This window comes from Nomascus leucogenys, chromosome X (assembly GCF_006542625.1).
Source record: "Nomascus leucogenys isolate Asia chromosome X, Asia_NLE_v1, whole genome shotgun sequence".
NCBI classification, from domain to species: Eukaryota; Metazoa; Chordata; class Mammalia; order Primates; family Hylobatidae; genus Nomascus; species Nomascus leucogenys.
In genome coordinates this window covers 8,636,275-8,658,897 of record NC_044406.1, presented here as the reverse complement: position 1 = coordinate 8,658,897, position 22,623 = coordinate 8,636,275, and the positions used below count along the sequence as shown (strand labels likewise).

The 22,623-nt window shown below is 44.8% G+C and overlaps 1 protein-coding gene across 1 annotated transcript in view; it reads right to left on the bottom strand.

Moving 5' to 3' along the window:
* CLCN4 (chloride voltage-gated channel 4) overlaps positions 1-22,623 on the bottom strand; it is an 80,928-nt gene that overhangs the window by 35,696 nt on the left and 22,609 nt on the right. Inside the window, exons 3-6 of the mRNA XM_003261002.4 lie at positions 16,944-17,098; positions 14,510-14,609; positions 7,031-7,218; positions 4,035-4,157 (exon numbers count right to left, since the gene is read on the bottom strand). Of these exons, the coding sequence (XP_003261050.1) occupies positions 4,035-4,157; positions 7,031-7,218; positions 14,510-14,609; positions 16,944-17,087 (555 nt within the window). The 5' untranslated portion in view covers positions 17,088-17,098. The remainder of the gene's footprint in view (positions 1-4,034; positions 4,158-7,030; positions 7,219-14,509; positions 14,610-16,943; positions 17,099-22,623) is intronic.

Genomic DNA, 22,623 nt, shown 5'->3' with positions numbered 1-22,623 from the left:
AGCAATCTTCCCACCTTGGCCTCTCAAAGTGCTGGGATTACAGGCAAGTATTCACGTTTAAATGTGCTTTATAGAACTTTTATGGAGAGCATTTATTACATAGAAAAAAAAAACCTTCTTTAAATTTGCTTCTTTTTTCTTTTTTAGAAACAAGGTCTTGCTCTGTTGTCCGGGCTGGAGTGCAGTGGTGCAATCATAGCTTACTGCAGCCTCGAACTCCTGGCCTCAAGCAATCCTCCCACCTCAGCCTCCTAAGTAGCTGGGATTACACGCATGAGCCCTCCTACCTGGCCTAAATTTGCATTTTAAAAAATGTTTCCAAAGGAATTTTTCACTCTAAGTAATCAAAATGTTTTAGAAGCAAATGCTAGGGAGGATGAGTAATTTTTAAAATATGCATAAGTGCATCACATTCAAAGTTCATTCTTATACAGTGTGCCATATAGCAGCTTATAGCTGATCACCTCAGACAATGATAAACATATTTTCCAAATAGCTCAGCCAATATCTTTGCTAGAATGAAGAACAGCTTCATGTCTCAACTGAAGTCATTTTCCATATTTAGTTGAGTGTTGACTGGGAGGAGATTCTGTTTACCCATGAATTATTTATTTACATTTACTTTTTACTCTGCCCCTCTCCTCCAAGAACTGGGAAAAATACTGTATCCTTATGTTAAGAATTTCCAGCTCTACTATAGTAACATGAAGACTTTGCTACTGCTGAGTCAAACCTCCATTTGGTTCCTGAAAGTTCTTTAAAAGATTGTTATGAACTATTTAGGAAATAGAGAAGTGAATCCATCACACACTTATACAGAGTTAAAAGAATATTAATAAAAACGAGTACCCATGTGCCACTACCAAGTTTAAGAAACAGAAGAGTGACTACCTCGTGTTTGCCTCCCCAGTGGAAGCTTCCTCCTTCCCCTCACCACTTCCTACCATTTCTTCCCCTTTCTCTATAGTTTTAGCATATACGTTTTTTCATTTTAGCTGTTTATAGACATTCTATCAATCATACTTTATCCTTGTAAAACTTGCTTTTTCACTTAACATCACATTTTTTAACTTCATCCATGTCTATGTATCCCTTGTACTTTTGTCACATAAGAAACAAATGCACGGCTAGGTACAGCGGCTCACACCTGTAACCCCAGCACTTTGGGAGGCCAAGGCAGGTGAATCACTTAAGCCCAGGAGTTTGAGACCAGTCTGGGCAACATGGCGAAACTCCACCCTTAACAAAAAGTACAAAAATTAGCCAGGTATGATGATGCACGCCTATAGTCTCAGCTACTCGGGAGGCTGAGGCAGGAGGACTGCCTGAAACTGGGAGTTCAAAGCTGCAGTGAGCTGTGATCACACTACTGCACTTCAGCCTGGGCAACAGAGTGAGACCTTGTCAAAAAAAAAAAAAAAAAAAGAAAAGAAACAAATCCTCAACTCAGTATTTTACTCCTTCTGAGTTCAGCTATCACCAATAAAATGCCCAATTTAGATGATGACAAAGTCCAGCCAGCCCTTCAAAGATAGAAGTCATATTCGAACTCCCTGTCTATAAGGACACCAGCGGAGCCACACATCTACAGTTCTTGGAAGGGAGAGATGGGACTATCCAGTGTGCCTCTTACTGCTTCTATTTTCCACCAATCCCCCATTGGCCATCTCCTTATTTGCAAAATGCTTGAGTCAAAAATGCCTACTGTTGGGCAGTGGGATCACAAACTGAGATGTTTTAGACATCAAATAAAATACAGTCAGCTCTGATATGACACTTGGTTGGAAAATGCAAATTTGCCTCAAGCACTGTGGCTCACACCTGTAATCCTAGCACTTTGGGAGGCCAAGGCGGGAGGATTGCTTGAGCCCAGGATTTCAAGACCAGCCTGGGCAACATGGCAAAACCCTACAAAAAAATACAAAAATTAGTTGGGCATGGTGGCACATGTCTGCAGTCCCAGCTCCACAGGAGGCTGAGGCGGGAGGATCACTTGAGCCCAGGAATTTGAGACCAGCCCGGGCAATAGAGTGAGACCTCGTCTCTATATAAAACAATAATAAAACAAGAAGGCCAGGCGTGGCAGCTCACGCCTGTAATACCAACACTTTAGGAGGCCGAGGCGGATGGATCACATGAGGCTAGGCCAACATGGTGAAACCCTGTCTCTACTTAAAAAAAAAAAAAAAATTAGCCAGGCATGGTGGTGCACATCTGCAACCCCAGCTACTTGGGGGGCTGAGGCATGAAAATCGCTTGAACCTGGGAAACAGAGGTTGCACTGAGCCGAGATTGTGCCACTGCACTCCAGCCTGGGCAACAGAGCGAGACTCTGTCTCAAAAAAAAAAAAAAAGAAAGAAAGAAAAAGAAAAGGAAAAAGAAAAAAAGAAGATGCAAATTTGTTCCAATGCCACTAATGTTAGGGAGGAATTTGAGCATAACGCAAATTTTATGTCTATTTATGCACATTTCCTCCAGGAGAAATACCAGGTAAATGCAGAAAATTGCACCCAGTCATGTAGGAAAACACAAAATACACATGAGTCAAACATCTACCAGTTCACACATATGCCAGGGTGCCACACCCATCTATGCCTGCTGTCTCAACTTCCCCTACAACTTCAGATAACCTTCCTTATGCCCTTCACAGCAACGGGTAAGTCGCAGCCCTTCTGACACCCACTTCCACAAGCAAACTTCAAGTTCTTTGCAGGAAGTGATATATTTATTGTGGTATTTACATATTTCTTAGCCACTTAATGTGTACAACTGTGCTCCTGTTTTTACTAGGTTCCTCTTTTTGTCGTATGTGTCAGGGATGAAGTTTTGTGTATTGTGCCCCTAATTCATGTTCCCCATAAAGCCCCGTGGTTTCTGTTGTGTGATTTTGCACGGCATGGTGATTTTTAGGAATGCGTATGTCGCATTATAGCAGAACTGGCTGCGCTGAGAAAATAGGATGGTAATACAGCTTATTTTTCAGGTTCCTGAAGCAATGTGTTAACATCAACCATCAAAAATTCAGCATGACATATTAAGACTTCTTCTTTCTATCTTTCCTGAAAAAAGACCATGTTGAATTTTGCCTCTGATCGTCTTTTCATGACTTCAGCCCTTTCTGCAAACTGCCTGGACCACCGTCAGGGCTAGAGGGCCCTCCCAAAGGGTGTGGATTTACTACATCTTCAAACTCTCTAGCCCACTGCCTGTGGGCATCGCTAAGGCATCAACCCGAAGGAGAACTGAACTGCATGGATTACAGCGATAATACCAGAACTTTTAAAATTACTTCTGGCTAAAATTTCCACTATCTGGGCTTTTCGGGAATCAGCTCAATTACCATGATTCTGCCCAGTAGGTCCTCACAGGTTTCAAGTTTGGTCTCAGGCACTCCCCTTAATCGGTGAGGTCACTTCCCTCATACTTTGGTTACATGAAAGTGCTGAAAACTGTTTATAAGAACTCTAAATTCACGGGGGTACGTTCACAGTGCATGTACTAAAGGCGAAATTCAGGTTTTTAAAAGATTGCTATTAGCTTGCCACCAGAAGAGCAAAACGTGGCAAGAGAGGTTTCATCGTCAGTGAACTTTCACAGCAACAAACCTCCACTATCGTCTCTCACATTACATCATAGATGCACTGATGAGTTATTACAGCGTGTTTATGTGTGTGGTTAATGAACTCTGATTCCACAGGCTTTAAGAGATATGCCTGGTTTACAAAGACAAGGCTTTTATCATCGGAGAAGCAATAGCACAGAAATCTTGAAGATAGTGTGTAAATCCTGAAGTCAGAACACTGGGTTCAACTCACAGCTTGCCAGCTTGGTTACCTGGGGCAAGTTACTTCTTAACCTCTCTGTGCTTTAGTCAACTATCAAATGCAGAATAATAGTACCTACGTCATAGTCTTATTGTGAAGCTTAATGGGTTAGTAGAAGTAAAATGCTTGGAACTGTGCTTGGCACGACAGTGCTAAAGAAGAATTTGCTATTCTTATTATTGGTACAAAAAAAATCAGCCAGAACTCACCTCTGGTATGCCAGAGCCACAGGCATATGGTGCAAATACACGCACCAGGGAGACGGCCAAAAATGCAAACAGCAGCGCCCATAGGATGTACATTAAGTAATTCAGAATGTAAGCACTGGCACCCTAGACAACAGACACAAAACAAAAACGGAAACATTAGCCACAGCTGACCTGAGCAACAGACTCAACCCCTCCCCATCTGTCTTGACAACAAAAGCTTTGACGGGATTGGGCAGGTTTGGTCCCCATCCTGTATAAACCAAAAGGCCAGCGTAGGTTTATCAGCTGTTGCTATTGCTACAGTCAGTACACACAAACAGAGCAGCGGGTGTTTCTCCGGGAGCTGTTTACACGTGCCTTCTACAGAGGGAAGGCTCAGCAGTAATGGAAACCGTGGATGATGCTTGGTTTTAATCACCACTTGCATAGAGTTAATCAAAGGTGTGACGCAGAAAATCCTGCCTCCGAGACCCTGGCAGATTAGTTTTGTCTTGTCTGTGGTGGCTTGGTCTCTCTTAGCTTTCATTAAGGCCACACCCAACCACAGCAAGCACTCGCACTGCCAGTGAATACAGGTCGGGCCTGTATTTTAGAATACTGCTGCTCAAGGTGGGGTCCATGGTCCAGCCACATCAGCGGCTTATGAGACATGCAGACTCTCAGGCCTCAGCCCAGAACTGCTGAACCAGACACCAGACACTCACGGCTGGGGCCCAGATAACTGTGTTTTAACAAGCCCTCCAGGAGGTTCTATGCACACTAACATTTGAGAGGCACTATCAGAGAAGAAAAACGTGATACTTTCAGAATAATTCATTGAACCATTTATTCCAAATTATCTGATGTATGGGGAAGGTCTTCTGAACCAAACACACAGTCTGGGGTCCTATTCCTGAAGGGCCTGGTCTGCTGGGTACAGACCACACTCTGTAGACCTCAGCTTCTTGCCACCATCTGGATTACTTAAGTAAGGGGAGCAGGAAAGAGAGGTCACCTACAAGTCAGGCCATGGACAGCCACATGTGTGCCTATTAAATGCAAAAACACGTTCCAGGAGACCGCTCTGGCCTTTACAAGCACATATATTCACACCCTATGCGGTGAGAAATCGGACTAAGAAATACCTTTCACCCACTTAAATATGTACTTTTTTGGAGGCTAAAAATAACTCTCACTCTTACTAAAGGTAATTCTTCGAATCAAAGTATAAATCTTAAAAACAGTTGAAAAGATGGATGGCTGTATTTCCCCAAAACACACATTGCAAGTAGGAGAGAAGAATAAAAATATGGCGCACAGCCAATTCTGTCTGCCCGCTCCCATCAACCCAAGTAGAGAATTTCTTTTTGGAAGTAATGGAGAGCACTGAGAACGTGTGAGATTTCAAGATCCCTGTCTACTTCTGCGATTTGAAGGAATTAATTTTCAATTCCACTGAGAAAGAGGTTTAGCAAAAATGGCAAAGTGCATTCCAAATGTCTTCAGCTGTGGTAAGTCAGTCAGGCAAAAAAAAAAAAAAAAAAAAAAAAGTGGGGAAGCAAGGAGATGTATAAATAGATTACATATATCTTGCAAGATTAGTTCTAGCTTGAGAGATCCTCACGTTACCCCTAATGTGAAGCTTGACAACCTGGTTCCCCTTCACGTGGCTTTCTGATCCTTTAATAACCCATAGTCATGGTGGTAACCACTGAAACAGGTTAGAAGTTAACTCTTTCCTGAACCAAGGTTTTAATAAAGATCTGAAGCTCTAAATGCTATGGGTCTGTGGTTCACCACTATTATCTCCTGTGCCTAGGGCATTCTCTTTATAGAAGGCCCAGAACATCCTCTATAATGTGGTCATAAAATGCAATGGAAGATGACTGAAAGCACAGTGAAATGCCACTTCATAACCACTAGGATGGCTATAATCAAAAACGGATAATAACAAGTGCTGACAGCAAGGTGAACAAATTGGAAGTCTCATACACTGCTGGTGAGAATGTAAAATGGAACAGCCACTGTGGAAAACAGTCTGGCAGCTGCTCAAAAGGTTAAACATAGAGTAACCATCTGACCCAGCAACTCCACTCCCAGATACATACTCGAGAGAAATGAAACATATGCCTTCACAAAAACCTGTACAGAAATGTTTATAGCAACATCATTCATCATAGCCAAAAAGCAAAAGCAACCAACAAATGGATAAATAAAATGTGGTCCATTCATACAACAGAATATTATTCGGGCATAAAAAAATGAAGTAATGGCTCATGCTACAATAGGAAGAAATCTGGAAACATGATGCTAGGTGGAAGAAGCCAGACACCAAGTCCACACATTGTATGATTTCATTTACATGAAACATCCAGAAGAGGCAAATCTAGAGAGACAAAAGGTAGATTAGTGGTTGCTCAGAGCTGGCAGGTTGGGGGACATGGGAGTGACTGCTAATGGAGACAGTTTTGGAAAGGATGATGAAAATGTTCTAAAATTAGATTGTGGTAATGGCTGCAAAACTGAATATACTACAAGCATTAAATCATACACTTTAAATGGGTGAACAATACGAACTGTGAATTTATCTCACTAAAGTTGTTTTTTTTAAAGGATAACTTAAAAAGTTATGTTCTTCTCAATTAGAAGATATCAAAGTCAACCTTACTTCTTCAGCATGATCAGCAAACCACCTTCGGTAAGAAAAAATAAAGCCAAATATAACAAGATAAAGCCAAATATGAGGCTTAAAGTGTATATATATATATATATATATATACATATATATATATATATATATGCACTGTGCACATGAAACAGTGGGGAAGGGTTTTGCAAGTGAAGTTTGAATGGTAGCATTAGAGCTAGAAAAAGCCAGTCACCCTAGTGTTAAGCCACGAACTTCAGAGCAGGCACTTGAAGGTGAAATCACAGACATTCACAAATCTCCCAGCAGCATTCCCAAGCACGCATGGAATGGCATGGGTCCCCAGCCAGGAGCCTGCCCAAATACCCACCTCTGACTGATTCACCAGCAGCTCCGACCATTTCTGCCACAGGGGACACTTGTCTCTGTCCTCAAAAGTGGTCTCGTTAGAAGTCCAGCAACACTGCTCATGGCTATACCAGAAGGCAGACAGGCAGACCCCCTCCTTCAGGTCCGTCATCCAGTCCACGGCGAGATCGATGACCCCAGCCAAGGTGCCTGGAAGAAGTAACACGAGCCACTAAGAGGAGTCGCCCCACGATGCAACAAGAATGAGACCAGGTGCAACACGGCGGCCAGGCAGGGGCACACCAGAAATGATGGCCCAGATTCCAGAGCAGGCAATAAACTTGCAATGGGGCTGTCACTTACATAGGAAGCTTCTTTCATGAACCTTGCAGCACTTGAACATTTATGGTATGGGCAAGGTAGCACAAGCCCAGTGAGAAATACAAAGGGCTCAGTAGCTTGAATTGAGTAGGAGAGACAAGCAACTTTTGCAGTTGTTTTTCCCTTTCCAAGTCTTTGACACTGGGTATTTATACTGTAAAAGACAGAACTCTCTCGGTGGCTTCTGGGGCAGGATCCTAGAATCACACACATTAATATTTCTCAGGGAAACATGATAATTCAGACAAAATGGACTCATAACAACTACGACGGCCTCACATCATAAATGAGTAAGGTTTTGCCACCAAATGAGAACCAAACTCAGGAAAATCCTGTTTATTAAAACTCTGCCTTATTTAAATTATAAAGAATTATGGGTCTATAAAACTAAATAACTATTTTCAAAGCCAATAGAAATGGGAGAAAATGGAATGTGCAGTTGAATGGATCACAAAAGGCGGCCTTGGGTCTCTTTCCAGAATAATGCATTCTCATCTCTCACAAAGGCAGAGAATGCTTTAAGCATCTTCATTTTTCAGCCTTTTCCCTGCATCGTTATTACAGGACCGGTTCTGCATCCACATCCTCACCGAAAGCATCCACACCTGGCATCAGCACTCACCCCTCCCTTCTCTTCTCCTAGTGTTGCATCGGACGCCGCCCACCTCAGCTCTACATCTCCTTCCTCCATGGGGCCTCGTTCTTCCCATTCCCCTTTCTTTCTCCTGTATCTTCAACCTCTTCCTCTCCTTGCCATCAGCATTTAAACATTAAAAAAAAAAACCCTCCCTGTTTCCACTTTCCCCTCTAGTCACCATCCAATCTCTTTCCTTCCCTTGGCCCAGTCCATCCCCTCAATCTACCAGGAGATTCCCATGCAGCTAAGGCAATGGCCTTAGCTCATTCCTCTAGAACAGGACCCACAAACTACAGCCCATGGGCCAAATCTGGCCCACAGCCTGTTTTCGTAAATAAAGTTTTATTGGAGCACAGCCACACCATTCAATTACATGCACTCTGTAGCTGCCTTCATGCTACAGTGGCAGAACTGAAGAGCTGAGACAGAAACCACATGGGCCACAAACCTGAAAATATTTACTCTCTGGCCTCTTGCAGAAAAAGTTTGCTGACCCCAGTTCCAGAGCTCTCAGCATCATCTGACTCTGTTGACCACTCCACCCTTCTAGAAACACCTCTTCCCTTGGCTTCCACATCATGCTCTCCTGCTTTCCTCCTCACTCTCTGGTTTGCTCTGACTCCTCTGATCTTTCTGACTCCTCCACCCAACTTCTAAAAGGCCATTTCCTCAAAGCTTGACCCTAAACCCTTTTCTCTTTTTATACTATGCTCTCAACCCTGGCAACCTTACTCATATCCTTCTATTTACCATTAGGTATAAATGTACATCTCAAGCTATGCTTTTCCAAGCACATAGAGCCCACTGCCTATTACAGAACCAATCACTACATAGCCCAGCCATCAGCTTCCAATGTCCACAGCAGACATCACCAATCAATAACAGCACACTCTATTGGATTCCCCTTCACAATTCTTTTGACATACCCATGACAGACATCACTAATCAATCATGACACACACTTGTGGACTTACCCTCCCAAATCTTTGTAGCAAAGCCCCAGGCAGTCAAAGCCAATGAATGGGCATTGTCAAAGAACACAAGTCTATTTGCCTTCTTGGGTCTACTAGGTATCTCCACTTCAGCCCACCGCCATCCAACACCGAACTAAAGCATCCTCCTCCCAGCCTCGGCTTTGTCTCAGCTGGAAGAGGAACCCACCATCCAGGCACACTACTGTGCAAACTAGAAATCTGGGAAAGCAACACCCTTCCAGGCAATCCCCATATCCCAGCAGCTCCACCTCTGAAATCTCTCTCGAATCACTGCACTTACCCCTATCCCCACTTGGGCTGTCTTTCAGATCACCGTGTTGAAGTCATTGCTGGCTGGACTGCTGCAGGACCTTCCTCTCTGGTCTCCAGCCTCAGTCCTGCCCCATTCATGGCCTCTCCACACTGTGGTCAAACAGGCTTTCCAAATGCCAGGCTGACCCGTGCCACTCCCCTGTGGAAAGCCCTGCCATGGTTACCCATTATTCTTGGAAGAACACCCAAATCCTCAACAGGTCACCCACCCTGACAGCTGGCCCCTCAGATCTCTCCAGCTTCATCTCTTTCCCTCACTAACTCCCCACACCCTGCCCACTCCCTGTTCCTGGAATGTGCCATGCTCTCCTACCTGCACCACCTCAGCAAGCACTGCCCTCTCCTCCCATCAGACTCCTACTTATCATCCAGATTCCAGCATTTGTATCACCTCCTTTGGGAACTCTTTCCTGATTTCCTAAGCCTGGGTTAGGTGTACTTCCCTGGCATTCCTGTGGCTGCCTGACCTTCCCCATCACCACACCTCTCACGTCATGATATCACAATTAGCTCTTTCTCTCCCTCTGTGTGTGTGTGTGCATGCGCAAGTGTGTGTGTGTGTGTGTGTGTGTGTGTACTTCCACTAGTCTATAAGTGGTGGGTAAATAAGGTTTCATTGTCTGGTTTTTATACCACAGTGGGGGGTCAGGCCTGGCATCCAGACCCTGTGTCCACTCTAAGTGGGCAAGGACTCTATCTGTCTTGTCCATTGTTATATCCATGTCAGATGCATAGTTGGCACTATATATCCATGTTGAATAAAATATTGCAATAAATGAATGAAAAAATCAGAAAACTCAGGTCCATTCATTCATTCAAGGGATAGTTATTGAACATGTACCTACTACATGCCAGTTACTCGTCCATGTCTTGGGAATACGGCAGTGAAAAGAGTAGACCCAAGCCCCTGCTTTTGTGTAACTGTACCTGGGACAGGAGAAAATAAGTATATTAAAGGCTCTGTTAAAAAGTATAAGGGCCAGGCGCAGTGGCTTATGCCAGTAGTCCCAGCACTTTGGAAGGCCGAGGTGGACAAATCGTTTGAGGCCAGGAGTTCAGCACCAGCCTGAACAGCATGACAAGATCCTGTCTCTACAAAAAAAAAAAAAAAAAAAAATTAACCCAATATGGTGGCACGCACCTATAGTCCCAGCTACTCAGGAGGCTGAGGCAGGCGGATTGCTCAAGCCCAGTCTGTAACGAACCATGATCGCACCAGAACCAGACCCTGTCTCAAAAAAACCAATTCTATTCCTAGAGAATAGAAATGAAAACATCCATGCACACAAACACTTATACAAAAATGTTCATAGCAGCATTCTTCAAAATAGTCACAAAGTAGAAACAAATATCCATCAATGGATAAGTGAATAAACAACGTGTGGTCTATCCATACAATGGAACTGTACTTGGCAGTGAAAATGAAGTACTGACACATGCTACAACATGGACAAACTTTGAACATATTATGCTGAGTAGAAGAAGTTAATCACAAAGAACATATATTGTACGACTCCATTTATATGAAATGCCCAGAACAGACAAATCCATAGAGACAGAAAGCAGGTTAACAGTGGCCTAGGGCTGGAAGGCGGATGGTTGGGGAGCAGGGGCTTGATAGCTAAAGGGTATAATGGTTCTTTTGGGGATGATAACATTATTCTAAAACCGACCATGGTGATGGTTGTACAACTCTGTGATACATTAAAAACCACTGAATTGTATACTTTAAATGGGTGAATTGTATGGTATGTAAGCTATATTTCAATAAAGCTTTACATACATTCATATATACATCCATACAGCAGGTGAGGGAGGTGAGGCTTAGACAGGGAGGGATGTAATTTTATTGTTTTTTGAATTTTAAATATCAGACAGGTTTGAAATTTTTAAACATGCAATTCAATAATGAAAGACTTGATTCCAAATATACAAATATATATAATTAGTCTAATTAAGTTAGAGATATCATTAGCTATTTCCTGATTTATTCTTTCATTTTAAAATGGACACATAACATTGTATGTTTTAATCACATACAACACGATGTTTTGAAGTACATATATCTTGTGGAATGGTGAAAACTATTTCCTGATTTAAAGTTGGAAACTGAAACCCAATGAAAAGAAATCCTACATGCTCAAAGTATTTTCTCCAGATCATGAAATCCTGGATGCAAGCTTGGTTCCGCTTAATGCTATTTTGCAGTCAGCTAAGTAAACACTGCCCCCTAGCAACAGCACGCAAGAACGATAATATTTAGTATTTCATGAGGTCTTTCCACAGGGTCCGGTAATGTCAAATTTAGAACTATCCATAGTTCTTTGTTTTTCCATAGGAAGAACAAAGGCAAAGAGCTCATTATCTTGATTTTTTAACTTTTTAAAACTGACACATAATAATTGTGTATATCAATGGCATGTTTTGACCTATGTATACATTATAGAAAGACTTGATCGAGCTAATTAAAGATCCGATCATGCCGTTATTTTAATGGCAAAAACCACAATTACCTTCGCACCAACCGAATCACCTCCCCAGTTTATTTTTGTGGTGAGATTATTAAAGTCTACTCTTTCAGCAATTTTGAGATATACAATACATGATTATTAACTGTGGTCACCATGCAATGCGACCGCTCACTAAAGCTTATCCCTCCAGTCTAACTGAAACTTACACCCTCTGATCAACATCTCTTTCCCCATCCTGTCCCCACCCCTCCCTCTAGCAGCCGCCTTTCTACTCTGTTTCTATGACACTGGTTTTTTGTGTTTTTTTTTAGACTCCACATATAAGTGACATCGTGCAGTATTTGAAGAGAAGGTGAAGAAGATGGGAGGGTCCTGCAGATATCCAGGGGCAAACAGGATGATCACCCCAAGTTTCATCATTATTCATTCATTCATTCACAACCTCCCTACTGCACACCTAATCTTCCTTGCTGATTCTGGTTCTGACTGCGCTTCAGCAGGCCTCAGCTTTCTTTCGTGGTCCAACAGTGACACCCAGCGGTGACTTCTGATAAGCACCTGCTGATTTGCTGTGGGCCTACCCATGAGGGGAGTCCGAAGACAAACAGCCACTGAGAGGACAGCCAGCCAGGCAGTGAGACGCCGGATCCTCTCCACTGTTAGTCCAGCGAGGAAGGGGGAAGTGAGTGGGACATGGCTCTCTGGCTGTCCCTTCAAAGTGCATCCAAATCAAAAGAACACTGTAGCCCCTTCATTTTCAGCATCACCCCATTCTCACCCTCCCATGTATTTCCCTGCTGATGTGCCCACGGGCTCTCCTTTGGCCAGCGGTGCTCGCCCCTGGCTGCACATTACAATCACAGAGGGGAGGGGCAGGCTGTACTCAAGCCAGAGGTCCTCTCCAGAGATACTGTTTAAGTGAAGCCCGGGCAGCAGCATATTGTTTTTAATTCCCCCTCATGAAAGAGCTGATGGAAATCAAGTGGATAATAAAGCCAGCTGGTCAAAATCAGATTAAAGTCAGCCCAACTGGGCTCCTAGGTCAGTCAATAAATCTGAGCTGTGCCGTTATCAGAACATCTATTTCTGTTCTGAGTTTCTTCATTTACCCTATTTATTTCTCCTTCCTACGAGCCAAGAAAAATGACATACTATAAGGTTTTATCAAGCTACTCTAAATAAGGACATCAAAATTCATAGCAAACTCCCACCTGGCCCACCTTCAAAGGCCTTCATAGAAGCAGTCAAGCAAAATTGGTCGTCCAATACCTTGTGACAATGAAGTCTAATTTCCTGCCCTGGCTGCTGCCAGTACATGATGGGAAACGCCACTGGTAAAGGAAGGACAGGCTTGGAGAAATGGACAGACAGCATCTGTGACTAGTAGGAAAGGACTCCCCCTCCGAGCATTCCTCTTAGCTCTTTATGGGATGCTGAGGCAGGTGAGGGAGGTAGAGCCCTTCCCTGGCAACCAAGCCCCTCCTCCGATGAGCTATGGGATAAATCAAGATCACCTGGAAACTGAAAGTCCCTGGACTCACAAAACTCTATCTTACCCCATTTGTGTTCTGTCCTTCTTAGACCACTTACTACATATATTCTGCCTGTGTTCTAGTCAATTCCCTGATCTGTTCTCTAACCATAATTATTATGTTGTTATATGCAGGGGATTTTTATTAAGGAAACCTCTTCGTCATGCCAAATTTTTTATTCTTAGACATTAACCTTCACAATCTCCTAGAAGGACATAAGTTTTAGGAAACGATTTCCAGGAAGGGCTGGTGCGTTTGATATTAAAAAGACGGGTTTCCCCTCCAGATAGAATCCATTTACTCCGGAAACATCTACTGCTCGCAAACATGGTGTTGGGATTCTAAAAAGGAAAGATGCAGAGTTCCTGAGGGTCAGGACGATGGAGGCCTCTGGGCCTGCCTCAGCTCCCGTGGGTGTCTAGCATGGTGCTGACTGTTGCAGGATGTTTCCAGTTCATCCTAGAGCCTACCAGTAGTAGTAAAAGGCAATCTCACATGACATTTTGTTATTGAAGATAAAACAGTCCCTGAATTTGTTGCCATCTACATAATCAAGAAGAACCGAATATAAAATGTGTGCTTGGCTGGGCTCAGTGGCTCACACCTGTAATCCCAACACTTCGGCTGAGGCAGGAGGATGGCTGGAGCCCAGGAGTTTGAGACCAGCCTGGGCAACATAGTGAGACCCCATCTCTATGAAAAAATAACAAAAATTAGCTGAGCGTGGTGGCGCATGCCTGTGGTCCTGGCTACTCAGGAGGCTGAGGTGGGAGGATTGCTCAACCCCAGGAAGTGGAGGCTGCAGTGAACTGGTATCATTCCACTGCCCTCCAGCCTGGGCAACGGAACAAGACTGTTTCCAAAAAATGTGTGTTTTCAGTCAAATCCGGTATAGTAAGAAAACTCTGCTCTGTGTGGAAAGGCTACCAGCTCTATCGTCACAGCTCTCCAGACGCTTGTGCCTGAGCTCATGCCTTGGGCATGCCTTATTGATGATGGATTTTAGGTTAAATATACAGTCATGCATTTTGCCCTTAGATATTTCAAGAAATAAATCCCTCCCACAGGGGTAAAAGCGACACGCGCCATATTCCAAATCTCCCAGAGGGTTCGTGTTTTGAGGTTTCGGCCTCTGCAGCTTCCCACGGGAGTGCCGCATGCCCATCCACGTACCCGCCAGCAGGCCGATGAGCAGCATCACCACCCATCCCGACCAGGCATCCAGCAGGCTCTTGATGAACTCCCATACGGACTCCTTGCTCTTGCTGGTGATCTAGAACAAAGCAGATACAGCAACTGATCTGAATGCATTTTTCAATTCATGCCTTTTTCCTTGAAACTGTTTCCTCGGGAAACAGGGTAATTAAGAAAATAAAATGAATGTCATCAAGCAGCTAAATTCCCACTGACGTGATTCTTTCAGTTATGTGCCGCAATGGTAAGAGGGGCTTTCTAGTTCACAGAGCTATAAAGATACAATAGTCTCCAAAGAATTTGAGCACACACTCAAAGAATTCACTTAATTAAAAAACATACTAAATGTGGTTTGATCTTTGATGATTTAAAAGCCATGCTGAAGGGGGACATTGGTTCGGTGTCTCCATTCCGAATACGAGCTACTATCTTAACTTACATTGCTAAGTTTCATTAAAAAGCCTCTTCACACAGACTTCATCTCCTCCTTTTGTTTTCAAGGTTAAATTTTAGCAGCACAAACTTAGAATTAGCTGGCATAGATCACGTTTCCCACAGCAGATGGACATACCTATACACACCTCCCTGTGCTAACAGAATCGTATGCTCCTCTGAGATCATCACTCCCTCACGGCCTTTTAGACCAGGGGTGGGCAAATGTTTTCTGTAAAGGAACAGAGAGTAAATATTTTGGGCTTTGCGGGCCGGATGGTCTCCGTTGCAACTCCTCAACCCTGCCACTGTAGCACAAAAGGAATCATAAAAATATGGAAATGGATGGGCATGGCTGAGTTCCAATAAAACTTTATTTATAAAACAAGGTGCCAGCTGGCTTCGGCCCGCAGGACGCAGTCTGCTGAGCTGTGCTCCAGAGGGAACCCTGCCTCAACCCTACATTCCTGCACTCTAGAGCCAAGAGGCTGCAACATCTTCATGACTGAGCCTGGCTCCCTACACATTCCCCTCCTCCTTTCGTGCCAGCCCTCGTGAGGCGATGTGACATGGTCACACTGTCCATGTCACTCCTCACCCTCGTCTGAAGCAGCTCTCCCCTCACTGCCAGCCCCCATGCCGCTGACTTGCCTCCTACGTGACCTCTCTATAGAGGGTGACCTTGTGAGCAGGCCCCTACACAACACCCTTTCCATTCACAGGGGACTGCTCTTGGCACGGTCCCCTCTTGTCACAGGCTCCCCATCTGCCTCCCCTAGACCTGGTAACTCTGGGCACTGCCTGGGGTTTTGACCGCCTCTTCCCTTCTGTCTCTACACACCCAGGCCACCGTGGCTGTTTCTAAAGCTTCAGCCTCCACTTGCACACAGGGAACTCATTCTCCCCCCGGCCCTTCCCTCACCCTTGAACCACAGACTTCTCGCCACCTGTGATCACCCGTCCGCAGCGCAGCTCAAACCAACGCATCTACACAGAACTCACTGGCCTCCCCCGCAGTCTGCCAGTCCCCTCTTGCTTCCTCTAGGCATCAAAGGCATCATCCTCATCAGGCCGCAGCCTGGTGTTCTGTGACCCCACTCCCCTCCTGGCCCCAGCACCTCCCCTGAATCCTGTCCGTGGCGCCTCAAAATACCTCTCGATTCTGATCCCCTCTCTCCACCTACACATCACTGCCTTCAGTCTCCTGGACTCATTTCCAAGCTTCCTGTTTCTCCCTTCGCAGCGCATCTTTATTGTCTTCTGTGGCTTTCAGCATGAAATACAAACTCCTCTCCACCGCCAGCATGGCCGTTCCCACGTGGCCCTGCTGCCTGCATTTCCACACTCATCCCTATCCCTCCCCCTGCAGGAATCCTCCACCAGATCCTCGGAGCTCCCTGAATTGCCCAGATACATCACATTCTTTCATGCCTTTGTGACTTAAAAAAGGGGGGCATTCCTGATGTTTAGAATCCTCGTCCTTCCTCTGCCTGGCAAAATCTTAGCCATCTTTCAAGACCCAACTGAAATGCTACCCTTGCTCAGAAACCCTTCCCTCACCAAACCTAAATGATCCCCCAGCACTTGACAGATGAACACTGTGGTCCATTAAAATATATACTGATTGCCAGCTAGACACCAGGCACTGTCATATGTGCTTTCATATACACATAATCTCATTTCCTCTTCAGGCATAATCGCTTCCATCCTCATGAATGAGAAAACAGGTCCAGAAATGGCACCTGCAAAGTCCCCTCCCTCTCCTCCACACCACAATCCCTCCACATGCCACAGCGTCCTGCCCAAATCTCCTGCTAGTACAATGATCAGCCAATATATCTGCTCCTCCCACTGGCTCTTTTCTTCTTTAGACCCTAACCCAGCACATCTCACGTACATGGACCTAAGCCCCAGCTCAGTAACTTTTGAATGAAAACATGGCTTAGCCATTTGCAGTGTGTCCTTTCGGAATGCCACCTACCTTCCTGTGTCTGTCGGTGTCCCGTGACTTTTCCCTTAGCCAGTCGATGGTGTGGAAGTCCTCATACGTCCCCACGTCAGGGAACGGCTCATCAAGGAAATCCATCAGGTTTCCAGAGCCACTCATCGCTCCCGCATTGACCATGCTAATTACACCTGGGCAAGAAAACCGGTCGTTAAAGACATGAGCAGGACATGCCACGGACATGGCAGAAGAATAGTCCATGTGCCCTATTTTCTTATATAAGAAAAATTCTTTCAGCATAGGCATCTGTGTTGTAATGAAATATATACAGTCAATTCTCATTATTCGTGGAGGTTATGCTCTATAAAGTCACCTCAAACACTGAATTACTGAATACTGAACTACTGTTCCCAAGAGAATACAGGGTTAGGTTCCTGCAAAATCTTTGGTCACATTTTCATCAAACAATCAAGATGTACCTTGTTTATGTACTTCTGTTTAAAGACACTCTAAGAGATATTGTTGAGTTATTAACATTGACCTCACAGCCGGCAGCACTATCACTCATGCCTGAACAAGGCTTCTCCATAAAACACGTCACAGCCCTCCTACACTCAGGAACACCAGACAGCTTCCCAGCACTGCATTGCAGGGCCATTTTAAACAGCAAAATTACCAACAAAAAAAGCACAAAACCGTGAAAAACATGGCACTAAATAGAACATGAAAAGGACCCTTGTTGACAGGAGGAGAGTGGAAGCAGGAAGGTAGAGCATCGCCTTCTCAGACCTCAGTGAGGAACGGGTGCTGCTGGCACTTTTTGTCGCTCTACACATACACGTATCTATGAACAACCTCGAAAGCTCCACGAGTATTGATCTGGGAGCTACACATACATTTTAGCCAGTAGGCAAATTTGCAAATATGGACCCTTTGCAAATGAGGATCAATTAATTATATACATTCCTGGAAAACCTCACATTCTGCAAAAGCAAGGTGTCCAAATGACAGGGCTGGAGGGGCAAATAGGGTTTAAATGAAAACAATGGTAATCAAACCAATAATTGGTTCCTATGGGAGACAAAGTGGACCACTCAGGCAGGCAGCCTACGTGATTGTCATCATGGATATTCAAAATGTACTCCAACGGCACAGTGAAAATGTTGGCAAGACTTTAATGAGCTGGTGGGAGCCCAGGCAATCTGCAGATGGCAGGAGCCCTCTGTGTGAGTGGGGCCACCCTGGAGCTGGACAAGGGAGGTGGGACAACCTGCCGCGAGCCAAGAGCCATGAGAAGCTGGTGGCACACTGCCCTGGGCAAGGAGCTCCAGGACAGATGCTCATTTTTAATGTCTTAAAATGCAGTCAAAAGGGCTCCTGCTGCCAGGGCAGTAGCACAGTTGAACGTGTCTTCCTTTCCTGTCCAAGATAATAATTCCACTCCCACTATTCCAGCTCCCCTCACCTGGAAAACAATCGCGAGTGAACCAACACCATCTCCCATATTCTCCCACCATCAGAGCCTGATCTACAGATTGCACAGGAGCTCATTTCAGCTGTAGAAAATGCTTTGCAGTGGAACCAAGACTCACCACCAGTTAGCAGAAAAAAGAATACACTCTTACAGAGACAAGAGGTTGGAATATGCACTAAATAAGAATTACTTTGGCAAAGAGCATGGAAATTTGAATTATAGGATGAGGACCACAAAAGTGCTGGCATAGATGGTTAAAAATTTGAAGGGTGGTTATAAAAACATTTGAGTGCAGGCTTCTCTCATGTATTTATATATCTGGAGGGCTCAACCACGACCCAATGAAACTGCATTTTAATCAAATTGAAGAGTCACTATGGGCAAAGTAGGGTAATCACCTTACAAGCAATAAAGTGGTCACAGTGATTGATTTATTGATCATCAGTGCAACTCGGCTGCTTTAAAACCTTAAAAGTTTGAGGTTTGAGCCATGCCAAGTTGAAAACAACACCCCCTGATGAGTGCCCAGGGAAGAATCACATTGCATAAGTCAGTAGCAACCAATGATATGAAGAAAGTAAAATTAGAAAGCAAAGATTTCATTCTCATTTATACACAAACAACATGAAAATAACCTCTTAATATATGTGGGAAAGAAAATCTCTGATGGGAAAAACAAGACGACAGGCTGTTGACCCTCCAAGAAAGCCCTTGTCAGAAAAACCCAGCCAGCAGATAGAATCGTAGGGACTTGGACAGTCTATCCAAAAGGAGTTGATACTACCTAAAATTTAACTACATCTCTGGTCAAACAACTACTAAAGGCAATAATGCTTGAAACAAAAAGTCACTGTAGAGAACAATCATATCTTTAAACTTTGACGGAACATGTAGTGGTCCTGAGGAAAATAAACAGTCTCTGATCTGCAGAGCCTCAGAGGACTTCCCTGGGGACCCAGAAGGAGGTGGTGATGTCTATTGTGAGGTTGGGGTTAAAAGATCATCTAGGGGCCAGGCACAGTGGCTCATGCCTGTAATCCCAGCACTGTGGGAGGCCGAGGCGGGTGGATCACCTGAGGTCAGGAGTTCAAGACCAGCCTGGCCAACATGGTGAAACCCCATCTCCACTAAAAATACAAAAATTAGCCAGGTGTGGTGGCAGGTGCCTGTAGTCCCAGCTACTCAGGAGGCTGAGGCAGGAGAATCACTTGAACGTGGGAGGTGGAGGTTGCAGTGAGCCAAGATTGCGCCACCGCACTCCAGCATGGGTGACAGAGCGAGACTCCATCTCAAAGGGGGAAAAAAATCATCTAGGTCCAGCCGACCACAGATTTGTGTGTGAGTCCAGCCAAGATCAGCCAACTTTGGCCCAATCCAACCATGCAGCCAACCTGTAGACTTGTGAAAATAATGAATGGTTGTTGTTTTAAGCCACTGAGTCCTTTGAAGGAGTTGTTATTCAGCAGCATGATAATAATGGGTTAATAGGTAGAATGAACTTGAGCTCTGAGGGAGAGAAAGGAAGACAGGTCAAGTTAGCTGGAGCAATGCAGACCAACTCTGGGGAGGACTGGAGCAGCCATACATGACAGTACCAATAGTGAGAGGGTGGAGTGGAATTTGCCTCAGTTCAAGCTGGAGGTATCCTGCCTGACAAGAGAACATCTCTCCTACACAACCATTATTTGCCTCCAAAGGAACTGTGGAAGGAATGCAGGACACCTATATCTTGTAACCAATGCCTCAAGGCAAGAAAGTATCAGTAGGTTTGGTCTCCAAGCATGAAGACCCCAGGAAGTCAGGCTCAAGTTCTTCAACAGCAGATCCTGTCCAGTAAAACTCACTTTACCCAGGACCCAACGAAGACAAGCATGTATTAATACAATAGTATTAATGATGTCATTTACAGCTCTGATGTTAAAAGTGACTCTGAATGGGTCAGCTTGCCCCCAGAACAGGAATCTGTAACACTCAAGGGAAACCTGGACTTTTTATGGTTGGGTATTAGCAATAACACAGCAGGTTCTAGAAGATGAAAGAAAGCAGGTAATCACCTAGATCAAGATCTAGAAGGACAGATTCTAAGTAGAATCAAGGCTTGGCTGAATATAAAAATGCTACCCTAGGTGAATCATGGTTATCCATGTTTGACCAAAAATGTCAGGTAGAAGCCAGTATCTTTGAATGTGCTTTTCTCTTCTACCTTGAACCTTCTCCTCTGCCTTGAAAGCTCCTATTCACACTGCAGAACCCTGTTCTGTTTCACCCTATCTGTGGAACTTGCATTAATTTCCCCAGACACAGTTGGGGTATCCTCTTTAGCCATCCCAAAGGATTCTTTCTTTTCTTTTCTTTCTTTTTTTTTTTTTCTCAGGGTCTCACTCTGTCACCCACACTAGAGTGCAGTGGCACAAGCACAGCTCAACACAGCCTCAACCTCCCAGACTCAAGCGATCCTCCTGCCTCAGCCTCTTGAGTAGATGGGACCACAGATGCATGCCAGCACACTGGCTAATTTTTTAAATTATCTGTAGAGATGGGGTCTCGCTATGTTGCCCAGGCTGGTCTCAAACTCCTGGGCTCAAACAATCCTCCTACCTCAGCCTCCCAAAATGCTGGGTTTACAGGTGTGAGCCACTGCATGCAGCCCATCACATCTTTATCTAACCTGGTACTGGGGTCTCACTGGACTCAGCAAGACCATCCTCACCCAGGGTCTTTCACAAGGTCTTGGTCAGACAGGGGCTGGGGCTGGCATCATCCGAAGGCTTGTTCACTCACACATCTGGTGCCTGGGCCAAGAGACTCAACAGCTGGAGACTAGAACAGCTGGGGTTCCCAGGCCTCTCTCTCTTTCCATGTGGCATCCCCATGTGGTCTCTTCAGCATGTGACTTTGGGTGGCAGTATTTCTTTTCTTTTCTTTTCTTTTTTTTTTTTGAGATGGAGTTTCACTCTTGTTGCCCAGGCTGGAGTGCAATGGCGCAATCTCAGCTCACCACAACCTCCGCCTCCCAGGTTCAAGCTGTTCTCCTGCCTCAGCCTTTCAAGTAGCTGGGATTACAGGCATGCGCCACCACGCCCAGCTAATTTTGTATTTTTAGTAGAGATGGTGTTTCTCCATGTTGGTCAGGCTGGTCTCAAACTCCCGACCTCAGGTGATCTGCCCACCTCTGCATCCCAAAGTGCTGGGAATACAGGCGTGAGCCACTGCGCCCGGCCGGGTGGCAGTATATCTTACCCAGAGGCTCTGGGCCCCAAAGCAAGCGTGTTAAGAGAGCGAGACCAGGCAGAAGCTGTATCACCTTGCGTGGCTCAGCCTCAGAAGTCAGGTACCGTCCCTTTTGCCACTTGCTCTTCATTGAGGCAATCACAAATTCCCACCCAGTTTCAAGGTGAGAGGAAGTAGACTCCACCTCTTGATGGGGAAATGGCAAAGTTCTAGATGAGCATTCAGAAATCAGAGGTATTATTGTGGCTGTTTTTTTTTAAACACACAACCAACCACCCAGCTTACAAAACTTCTTGACAAATACAGAAAAGTATCGAGAAAAAAATAAGGATTACCCATCATCATGCCCTTGATAACTCCCATAACCTGTTGGTATGTTTTCTTCGCAGACGTATTTTAAAACAAATTGGCAGTATGAGATATTTGGATCTTCAGTATTGCACTTTGTCCCTCCATATTCTGATGTTCATCACAAGAGAGGCAGCATCACACACATACTGGTTAAAACACAGACTCCAGAACAGCACTGCATGGGTTCAGACCTCAGCTCTGCCACTTACTACCCGTGTGACCTTAAGCAAGTTGTTAGACCTTTCTTATTGTGCCTCAGTCTCCCCATCTATGAAGTAGGAATTGCAGCACTACCTGCCTCAGGGTGCTGTGAAGAAGACGGAATGAGCTGACATTTGTAAAGCAATTTGTGCCTGGCATGTGGTTAGCGCTTCATAAATGTTTGTTAAAATGAAAATCATGTTTCATGAAAACACCCCTTCCTTACCCCGCTGCATGTCGCCTCGTTTCTGAAGTTGATCTGCTCACTCCTCCGCTGTCTGTAGCTGATAGGGGGACCTGATGGACTCCAGTTCTGCTCAGGGAGATTGTGGTGGTCCAACTGAGCTTCTGGGGGACCTTCTGTGGGATTCCACTTACCAAGAATCAGTGAGGCCATTAAAACATGAATCTATGCCTGACATTCGAAATAGCTTTTCCTAAAAACTCCTCAAAGCATTT